The 11,752-nt window shown below is 42.5% G+C and overlaps 1 protein-coding gene across 1 annotated transcript in view; it reads right to left on the minus strand.

Annotated features, from left to right (window-relative positions):
• Positions 1–11,752, minus strand: part of PLEKHA8 (pleckstrin homology domain containing A8) — a 49,660-nt gene that overhangs the window by 34,880 nt on the left and 3,028 nt on the right. The window contains exon 2 of the mRNA XM_014455860.2: positions 11,051–11,173. Coding sequence (XP_014311346.2) covers positions 11,051–11,173 — 123 coding nt within the window. The remainder of the gene's footprint in view (positions 1–11,050; positions 11,174–11,752) is intronic.

Below are 11,752 nucleotides of genomic sequence, written 5' to 3' on the forward strand. Positions count from 1 at the left end.
GACGTTGGCCGGCCGTGGGAGGTTGGCTGTGGGAATGCACTGACCACCAGGGCAGCTCCTGCATTGAGCATCTGCCCCCTGGTGGTCAGTGCGTGTCATAGCGACCGGTCAACCGGTCATAACGGTAGCTTAGACTTTTATATATATAGATGACAAAACACTGGGTGCTTTTCCCCTAGTATCAGGGCAGGTTCTAGCCAGGGCAGTGGAGTTCAAAATGAAATAAAAGGTACCTAAATTGGAAAGGAAGAAGCAAATCTACCTCTATTAGCAAACATGCTCTTATATATTAAAAAATAAACAAAGCCTAAGTAATCCACTAAAAAAATTATTAAAATAATTTAATAAGCTTGGCAAGGTTGCAAGATATAAGACCAATACACAAATACTGTTATCGATGGGGTCCCTTCTAGGTCCCCACCTGTTACTGGTGGAAGTGGGTGTCTTGGGGTGCTGTGGGAACAAGAATTCCCTAGGCCCCCATGGGCAGATGAGGTACTGTGGAAAGCTTTATTGATGATATAAGATTAAGGGAGTCTCCCTCCGAAGTCCACCTCCCTCTTCCCACCAAGGAAGAAGTCCCATTTTGTCTTCAGCAGAGTGAGAATCAAAGCCACTGCCCAGAGCCTGCTGCATACTGAAGTCCAGTCCCACATCTAGATGGGTAGCTTGTGTTCCCAGCTGCAGGCCATTGCGTGTGGGGTCTGCATGGCCACGGGCCATGGGCCTTCTAGGGCCATATGGGAGACCAGCCTGAGTCACAGAGCAAGTGAATGCAAGGGCAAGCAAGCAAAAGGAACAAGATAGAGAAAGTTACTTTGGGGATTTTAACTAGGAGCTCAAACAATGAATCCTTCAGGATTTCACACACTTGCAGTGGCTTCACCCCTCTAGCCACCCCATGGTTCCCCAGGCTCCACTGACAGACAAGCGTCTTCCCTACGCCACCCTGACTTCACTGCCCATATGCTCATCCTCCCCTTTGCTGGACACCTTCCCCCAGTGATTTGCGGGGGAATGGACTGGTGGTTCCCTGGGGAGTGTGAAACTGCAGCTTCCTCGCGAAGCTGCCCAGATGACCATACTTATAATGGCTGGCCTTCCCTTTGCTCCTTCCTGTTATTAATATTAGCTAGCTAATTAAGACAGTAACAATATCAACTGCATTCCTATACAGTTGCAATGAAAAATTGGAAAATGAAATTAAGCAAATAATTCCATTTATGGTAACATCAATAATTTAAATACTTAGAAATAAACTTAATAAAAGAAGTGTTAATCTTATACTCTGAAAACTAGAAACATTATTCAAAGAAATTAAAGATTTGAGGACTTTATTCCAAAGCTTATTCTTTTCTCACATGGTGCAAATGCCTTTTACTGAATTAACAGGAACTATTTGCAAGATTTAGTTTTTCTCAATGAGCCCAATTTTCTTCAAAACAATGAACTTATATTTGAATCTAAAATGAATAACTCATGCTAATTTTGCACTATATGTTCTTCCTTTTTCAATCCATATCAGTCATGATTTTTAAATCAAAATTTCTATGTAAAGATGTTCTTATTCCTTTAAAGATCCACACCAAGAGTGCTTACTTGTGAGTCATACTGTCACTTCCCCTTTTTACTCAGTTTTGTGACCAGTAGCTCATCCAAAAACACCATTAAAAAAACACTTAAATTTTTAAAAAATATTTATTTTTAAATTTACACACAATAACATTTCTTTTATGGATAATAGTTCTGAGTTGTTGTTTTGATAAGCAGACAGTTCTCTAACAACCATAATGATCAAGATGCAGAACAATCCCATTATCTTCCCCTCAAAATTCCCTTGTGCTGCTCCTTGTAGTCAAGCCCTGTCCCCACACTTTACCCCAGGCCAACCACTGTTGGGTTCTCATTTTAAATTGAAAATATTTCCTAGTTTTCTTAGACACTTCCTTTTTGACCCATGGGTTACTTAGAAGGATACTGTTTATTTTTCTAATATTTGGGAATTTCCCCATCTTTCTGTCATTGGTTTGTAATTTACTTCTGTTAAAGACACAGAACATTGTTTTCAATTTGGCAGAGTTGCTCTTCTTACCCTGATGTTTTATGTTTCCCCCAAGTATCATTCCCTTCAGGTTAAAGAACTGCTTTAGATATTTCTTTATTACAGTTTTCTTTTATCTAAGGATGCTATTTTATCTTAACTCTTGAAGAGCATTTCATTGAATATAGAATTCTCTGTTGACATTTCTTTTCTTTTAGCACTTTATTAAATAGTTTTTTAAAATATATTTTTATTAATTTCAGAGAGAGGAAGGGAGAGGAAAGAGAGATAGAAACATCAATGATGAGAGAGAATCATTGACTGGCTGCCTCCTGCACACCCCACACTGGGGATCGAGCCCAAAACCCTGGGCATGTGCCCTAAGAATAAAACCATGACCTCCTGGTTCCTAGGTCGACACTCAACCACTAAGCCATACAGGCTGGGCTTAAATATGTTTTTTTAAAAATGACTTTAGAGAAGGAGGAAGGGAGAGGGAGAGAAACATCAATGTGAGAGAGAAATATCCATCAGTTGCCTCCCATATGCACCGGACCAGGGCTCCAATTAACAATCTGGGTATGCACCCTGACTGGGACTTGAACCAGAGACCTTTCAGTAAATGGGACACATTCAATCACTGAGCTACAGCAGCTGGGGTTTTCTAGCACTTCACTGTCTCCTGGTCTCCATTTTTTCTGATAAGCAATTCCAGATATTTAAATTATTATTTCCCTATATGTATTGCCTTTGTACTCTTGTTGCTTTTGAGATTTTTAAAGTTTTCAGCAGTTTCATTATGATGCTTGTGGGCATTTCTTTCTTTGAGTTTATACTGGTTAGAATTTGCTGAGCAGTTTTAATCTGTAAATTTGTAGTTTTCACCTAATTTGGGAAGTTTTTCGTTACTAGTGTCTTTCTCCTTTTCCCCTTCTCCTTTCTCCAATGCCAGAACGTTAGACCTTTCATTACTGTCCCACAGATTCCTGTGATTTCATTCTCGTTCCCCCCGCCCCCCACCCTGCCCCACACATACATTTTTTTTTCTGTTCTTCAGGCTGGATAATTTCTATTGATTTATCTTTAAGTTCACTAATTCTTTCCTGTGTCATATGTATTCTACTGAACTCACCTACTGAGTTTTTAAAATTTCAAATACCATTCTTTTTAGTTCTAAAATGTCCAGTGGATTCTTTTTAAATAGTTTACATTTTTCTTCCAAGAATCTCTACCTTTTCATTTGTTTCAAGAGTGTTTATCTTTATCATGTTGGTCATTCCAGTTTTGTCTTCCTTCCCAGTCTACCTGCTATGGTTTACTTTTCAGAATGATCAGAGTGTTGCTTTTAGTACTTTGTTCAGAATTTTTAGTTATAATCAGTGGAAAAAGAGGCTGCAGTGGGCTCCCTCCATCCTGGCCCAATGATGACACTCTTAAATAGAACAACAAGTAGGGTGCCCACTCAGTGACATGTCAGCCAGGGTGCATCACTCTGCCTGGAAACCTATCCAAGTTCCTTCAGAGCTTTTCCCAATGAGGTGTTAGGGGAAACCAGTTTACAATCTCACTGTTTAACAGAATAGGAGGACAACATTCACACACTGTAAATTTTAAAAAATCCATGATGAGATGCTGCTGGAATGCAGAAAAACAAAAAGGGGCCATTTAATTCAATTTGTAGAAAAGTAAGCCAAAAGTAAAGAAAAAGGTGGAGGCAAGGTGCTTTTTCGTCAACCCAAGGAGTAAAAAATCATAACCATAATTAAGCAGGTATAGAACGGGAGAAGCAGAAGGAGTGAATATGTCCCTAACTTCTTTAGGCTTTAGTTTCTTTTTCTATAGATTTACAGCACGAGCTTAATAATCTCTAGTAGTCTCTATTGGCTTTCAAAACCTGTAAAACCCTATCTAATAAAAATAACAGGAAACTCAATTCTTTTAAAAAACCTATTTCAAAAGAAAGTAACTAGTGTCAAGAAAATAAAGTGAGATTAAATTTCTTGATAGGATTGATGATCTTTCTGAAGTGATGAGTCAAGACTTAATTTATTTACTATAAATTATAGTTACTGTGTTCATACATTATATTATCAATGTTATATACATACGTTAGTAGTAAAAAAAACTACCACTTTTTTTTCAAGCATTTTTTTATGTTTTTGTATTGATTTCAGAGAGAGGAAGGGAGGAAAGAGAGAAACACCATTGATGAGAGAGACTCATGGATCGACTGCCTCCTGCATGCCCCCTACTGGGAATGAAGCCTGAAACCAGGGCATGTGCTCTTAACCGTGACCTCCTGGTTCATGGGTCGACGCTCAACCACTGAGTCACACTGGCTGGGCGAAACCTACCGTTTTTAATTGAAGCAAAGCATAATTATTGACCCCTGACCTCCACAGCCTTGATGTTCCCCACTACCCAGTCCTGGGTGCTCAGCCATACTCCACCTCCTAGAGCCCTCCCCCACAGCTCAGCTCCCTGGGGAGCTCCAGACAAGAGCGTGGATAGAAAAGCCTTGGGTTCTTCTGCTCTGTCGGATGGTTATAAGTTTGCTGCAGCTGGGGAGCAGGGAAGAAGAGACTCCTAACAGTAACAGATAATAACCAAGCACTCATTAAATGATACGTTTCTTCATTTACCATTAATTAATTCACAAAGCATTTTTTGAGCACTTTATAATTTGCCAGGCTTGGCGATTTGTAGAAAAGATCCCAGCCCTCAAAGAATGACAGCCCAGTGGGGAATCAGCATGCAGATGGTGAACAGACTACAGTTACAATATATTACATCAAATTCTCTTCAGAACCTACTGTTAGCGCCTGCAGTAAGTCACCTCTCCTGTGTGCTTTCAGCTGCTGAACTGGATATTTATTTGTTATATTCATTTGTTCTGGGCCATGCCTCTCATATGTCCCACTAACACCTTACTCAAGAGAACAGAGTCAGGAAACTTTGGTTCAAGTTCAGACTCATAACATCCAGATGTGTCATCCTGACCACATCACTTAATCACTTAATTCCTCTGGGCATTATTTTTTAATTTATAAACTGATAGATAAGGACTAAACTGAGTATCTAAGGTTTAACATGTTATCTTCCTTCTGACTATAACATCTCTCTTAACAAATCCTGCATCTTCCTACCAGCCTAGCTCCAAACCTGAAGGTCAATTCGGCCCTTCCCCTCCAGGTGAATCACCGTCATTCCCAGCATTCCACTGTGCCTACACTGGGACATAGAGCATGAAGTCATGGAAAGGACACGAAGTCAGGCAGACCTGGCTCAATACTTACTTGCTGTATGAGTCTAAGTTACTTATTTATCTTGTGAGCCCAAATGTATTCATCTGTGAGTGGGAGATAATGCCTCCCTCCTCCCCTGCTCCCATAATTCAGCTTTCCCCCCTCCATTATCATGTTTCAGCCAGCCGAATCTTCCCCATGTACTTTTCTATGTTCGCTTCCTTCCTACTTAGAAACCCTGAGTGACTCCCTCCTGTACCATTTCTAAACTCTCAGGCCTGGCTTGGCTCACTAATCTAACCCCATCCCAACAACACTGCAGTACTTCCTCCTCTCAGACAAGAACTCTCCTATTTGGTCCTGCTGGCTTCTTTACTGAGTGCCCCTTCTGTTCCCGCTCCTTCCCCCTTTTGTCCAGGCCAATTCCACCTACCCTTTGATCCCACATCTTCTAAGAAATTTTCCCAGACTACTCCTGAAAAAGATTCTCTACATTTTTCTTGACAAAGGCATGCCTGTCTCCTTTGACCAGTTCTACACCTTCCTCCTATTCTTACTTTCTTCTCTCCTAATTTCTGGCTGCTTATACCGGCCTTAGAAGTTGAATGGCTGGTCTCCATCCTAACTGTATATATTGGCCAGCAGAGGCAGAAAAACAACAGGATATCTGTGATGTCAAACTGGATGACCAATGACTTTATTAACATTCTAGTCTGTCAGGGGTGCCCGAAACTTGTCTTTTAATTCAAGTAAAGACATCAGAGAATGACAGGATACCTACCTGCAGCTAGAGACCAGTTATGTGCAACGTCATCCCTCTAAACCTTGTCACGCCACAGCCTCGGGGCAACCACATAAAAGCTTAAAGGTTGAAATCACGAATTTAGCTGAAAAGTATTTTCATTGTTGAGTAAAATTTCCAATAGACTATGACCTCCCTTGAAAACAAGGATTATGTCTACTCAAAACAGTATCCCCAACACCCCACACACAGGGTCTGGTAAGATGTTGATGTTCAGGCTTATGTGAATGAATGAATGAATGATTGATTGACTGACTGGGGACTATTAGATGGTGTTAAAAGTAAATTGTTGAAAACATTCCCCCTGGTATTTAAAAATCAAGGCAGAATCATTTTGTTTTGGACTACGTAGGAACAATTCTACCTGAAGGACATGAAGTAGATCCTCAAGCAGATATTTTGCTTCCTTTGATGTATAGGAATACTGAGAAAGGTCAGGCCTGTCTCTGGCTAACCCTATAGATATTACTCACTTCTCCATCTCTCCTGGTACTGCCACATTCTCCAACTTGAAATGGATCCAGAAAGAGAAATGCCCAAGCATCATGGTGTTTTTTTGGACTTACCCTCCCTGCTGTCTCACTCATCTGTCTTGTGTCCAACAATAGTTCCATTGCCTGCTTGTTTTTTCCCTGTCTCAAATCTATTCCTAATGGAATTTAACTGACTTTTGTTCAAATCTAAACAAGATGAAAGTAATGGTTACAGGAAGTGGTAAAGATTAAACACTGAGAGCACAGTCTGAGAACTATGGCTCCCAGGCTTCTTCAGGCCACAGACCACTTCAATGACATGACTCCATGGATGACTCCTAACATCTCCAACGTCATCACACATCAGAATCAATGGGAAGACGGTGCTGCTTGTGATGGAGTGCCAATGGGGCTCTAGCCTTACATCTCTTATGTTCCTTTACAAATATTAATTAGTTTTTGTTGGAAACAAATGTACAGACCAGTGCTACACAGAATTACATGATGTTATCACCATTCATCCAAAAAAAATGACTGTCCTAAGACTACAGAGTCAATGACAAAATTCCAATGTTTATGTGCATCTTCTCCTTTATAAGTTACACTCATCCACTTCCAAAAGGAGGACTGAAGGAATTACAAACACATACACTCGCAGAAGCCACAAGGAGCTATAGACAATGCATAGAAACTGAATTTTCCTGGCATCATCATTAAATAACTATCCAACTGACTTACCCTTAAGTAAACTATGTACAAGGCAGGTACATATGTTTTCCATTTCATATTTATAACAAACCTAGTTGGTTATTATTCTTACTGTCTCCTCAACACCGAGGCTCAGGGAGATTAAATACTTGTTCAAGGTATCAGCACTAGAAAGTAGCAGCACAGAGGTTTGAACTCCGGGCTTTCTGACTCCAACTTTAGCACTTAGGCATTCAAATATACTGGACCATGCCGCCAATGAAAGCATGAATAAAGGAGTTTACCATTGGATATCTACGTGCAAAGAATATACCCTTATATCACACACAAAAATTAATTAAAAATGGATCAGACCTACATAATTTATAAGAGATAAAACTATAAAAACTTTTAGAAAAAGCATAGGAGTAAATCCTCATGACCTTCTGTTATGCAATGGTTTCTTAAGATGTGACATTAAAAGCACAAGAAATAAAAGAAAAAAAATGATAAACTGGACATCAAAATTGAAACCATTTGTGCCTCAAGTGATACCATCAAGAAAGTGAAATACAATCTATAGAATAAGAAAAAATGTTTGCAAATCACATCAGATAAGGAACTCATATCCAGAATAACGAACTCTTACAATCCCACAGTGGGAAAATAAGCTCAATTAACAAATGGGCAAAGGATGTGCACAGACATTTCTCCAAAGAAGATATACAAATGGCTAAAAAGCACATGACAACATGATCCATGCCATCCGTCACTAGGGAAACATAAATCCACTTCCACTCCCTGGGATGGACATAATAAAAAAGACAGACAATACCAAGTCTGGGTGAGAATGTAGAGAAATGGGCATCTTCTTTCATTACTGATAAGAATGTAAAATGGTGCGGCCACTTTGGAAAAGTTTGTAAGTTCTCCAAAAAATAAAAATAAAAAATGGAGCAACTCAAATGTCCATCAGTGGATGAATGGATAAACGAAAATATGGTATCTCCATACAACAGAACAGAGTTCGTTAATAAAAAGGAATGAAGTACTGAAACATGCTACAACGTGATGAACCAAAAAACATGATGCTAGGTAAAAGAAGCCAGGCACAAAAGAACACATAACGTATGATTCCATTTATATGAAATGTCTAGAATAAGCAAATTTATACAGACAGATGAGTGGCTGCAAGAGGCGGCGGGGAGACAGTGATTACTAACGGGTACTGAGTTCTTTTGGGGATTGACCATGGCAAGGGTTGCACTATGTAAATATAGTAAAGCCCACTACCTAGCATATTTTAAATGCATTAAATTTATGATAGGTGAATCATTATCGCAATAAAGATGTTAAAAAACAAACCAACTAAAAAGGTTGACCAGTGGTTGTGAGACCATGAGAATCTCCTCTGGACATTGCTTCCACCGCACAAACATGTGCAGGCAGGTCACCTTCCTCCACCTGGGGGTGGGGGTTAGCAAAATTACAGCACCTCCTCTGACAACCATCTGGTCAGCATGATGCAAGCTTCTGTTATTTTTGGAATGCGGTGCTGCAATGTGCTTGTGCCCTAACCTGCCAGAGGGGCCCTGGACGCCTGCAGCTGGCTGGAGCTCATGGCAGCAGCTCTTACATCTGCTGAGTGGGCAGGGAAAAGGGACCTAAAATGGTAAAGGAGACTGCTTACAGCTGCTCAGAAATTCTCCTTGTGACAAAACATATGCACGACACTGGGCCATCTGCCTCCCTCCTGAACTCCTCCCGCCTCCTACCCCCAAGGAGAGTCTGCTATTCTAGGTCAACGTACTTTAAATATAGGTGCATTATGAATCAACTAGACTTACATAATGATCGAGCAGAAAGGACCTTTAAACGCATTATGCAATGGAGCACTAACTCGGGAGCCACTTACTAACTGTGTGAGCTTGGGCCACTTCCTCTACCTTTCTGAGTCCCAACGTCTTCATCTGGAAAATGGGAACAAAAAAGGCAACTGCTTCCTAAAACTGTTGTGAAGATTAAACGAGTGGATCCATGTAAAAGCTTTACATATATTAACTAGTAAGTCTCGTCCTTTTACGGAAGAAGACAGAAAGCTCAGAAACAGCACCAGCAGTGATGGATCTGGTATGAGACTTCAGGTCCCTGACTCCTTACCTAATGTGCCACTGCAGAGCCCTCCGCACACCATGGGTATGTACTAGCCCTTGACTAAGGGCTTGTCAGATACAAATTACAAGCACACAGTGCCTAGCTGCTATGTCTCCCACAATGGAGGTGTTTGTGAAACGTTTAACCCATTCCCTTTTCGTTGCAGGTTTAGTCTTTTAAAGAGAGGATTTGACACTAAATCCCAGAACATCCGATGTTCCGGTGCTCACAGGGCAGGACGGCTCAGGACTGCTGAAGAAAATACCTGTTGCAGTTTCCTCTCCCGCCCTTTCCTCCGAAGGAGCACAGGGTACCTGAGGATGGGTGGTACATTAGGGAAAAGAGGCTTTTCTTCCTTTCTGTATTTTAGTGGTATACTCATGCAAGCAGTTTGGAAGTTATTCTCAAGGCATGATGTTTTCAACTTTTATTAACTGATGCCTATTAATTTAGGAGGCAAGAGAAGCTCACAAAATAACTACATTATCTGACAAAATACAAAAAAATGGAGCCAAGGTAAGCTTTAAGCTTTTAAACAATCTTCTCTCTCTCTCTCTCTCTCTCTCTCTCTCTCTCTCTTTACTTACACACACACACACACACACACACACACACACAATCATGCCCCAGGTCTAAACCAGCGCATGAGGCCCTGCATCATCAGGCCTCCCCCACCCCTTGTTGGAGCCTCCCTCTTCTCCCCTCTCCAGCCATGCAGGTCAGGTTTCCTCAAACGCACAGGTCTCTACCCAGCTTTAAGGCCTTCACGCTGACATTCCCTGCACCAGAGCAAGTCCTTCCTTACAGCCTCCATCGGCACCTCGGCCTTGGCCTGGTCACCTACCAGCTTCAACTGGTCATTCAGGCTCTTACATCTTTTCTTCAAAGAAGCCTTCCCCAATGACCCCGACTAGTCTCTCCTCTTCCCCTCTCCACAAATGACACACACCTGGAGCAAGCCTCTAAGCACTTACCAATGACTGTCTCCCCCCCCCCCCGCCCCCCCCCCAACCCCCTGGTTATAGGTGTAAGCTCAAGGAAGGCGGGGCTGTGTCTGTCTTGTGCAACGTGCTTACTCTGTGCCCAGCTCAGAGCAGGTAGTGAGGAAATCAACAACACTCTCCAAGGATCCAAAGGAGCAGCTGCTAACTGACTTCCTGACTTCTCCACTCAAATGTGACACAAGGCATCCATCCCATGTCAAGGTGTGCACACGAGAGAAAACACACAAGCCACACAAATGGTCATGGACTTCCGGAGAAAAACGCACTTCTAACCTCACTATGCACAGAAAACAGGTTCTGGGTACACCCACCAGCTGCACTCGCTGTGCTGCGTAACCTCATTAAAGTCACCTGCCAACGCATCCTCCCCGACACATCCGTCCCTAAAGCACCCAAAGCACCCAGACACCACAGCCTTCAAAAGGCTGCCCCGTCAGGAAGGACCGGAACACATATCTCCTCGACCCTAAGAGATCCCGGGGCTACTTCTGGCTTCACACACATTGCTATTAGAATGAAAAGCGCCTTGCTCATTTCCCACAATAAAGAGTATAATTCCAAAAAAAGCGCCTAGCACAGTTTCCGGCATACAGAAGGCATTGATTTAAAAACTGGTCGCACAAATGAAAAAACAACAAACAAACCAAAAGAAGCAGCAGCTTGTTCTGAATCATATTCACAGCTGAAGAACAGGCATGACCTTTTCAAGATAAGGAGGAAGCAAGTCCACAAATCGGAAAGGGGCGGGCTACGATTTTTGAGCCGTTCTGCTCAGCAGGGCAAGAAAACAGCTGCTAATATTTGCATTGATTTTATGGTAATTTCCGAGTCTGTGAAACAAAAAGAGATGCTCAGTGAGAAAGCCCAACGCCTGGTGCAAACCCTGGCGCTCTGAACCGGCTGCGATGGAGCGCTGGCGCCTAGGTCTGCACGCAGACGACTCTGATGGCGATGGAGGAAAGTGCCTGCCCGGGGGTCTCTTCTTCTTAGGGTCCCCCGCGTACCCCGACACACACCCCTGCACCCCGTGCAGTACAAGTTACTTCGAGCATTGATCTGAACCCTCCATCTGCAGGCCAGGCAAGATCAGCTCCTTCGCCAGAATTCAGCGCCTCCCTCCCGATGCCCCCGCGGGCACCGCGCCTCTCGGGTCACCCCCAAATCTCGGGACTTCCTGAGTTTCCTTGAAGTGCAAGGGCAGCTATTGCCCTCACCCAGCCCCGCAGGGAAACGTGTCCGTGCAGCCTGGGGGAACACGGTCCGGGTGAAGGGAAGGCGCTTTGAGGAAAATACCCCCGGTCCGCACAGGTCCTCCTGTGTCCCAGGAGGGGCCGGTGACCCCGAAC

The sequence above is a fragment of the Myotis lucifugus genome, unplaced genomic scaffold (assembly GCF_000147115.1).
Source record: "Myotis lucifugus unplaced genomic scaffold, Myoluc2.0 scaffold_52, whole genome shotgun sequence".
NCBI lineage: Eukaryota > Metazoa > Chordata > Mammalia > Chiroptera > Vespertilionidae > Myotis > Myotis lucifugus.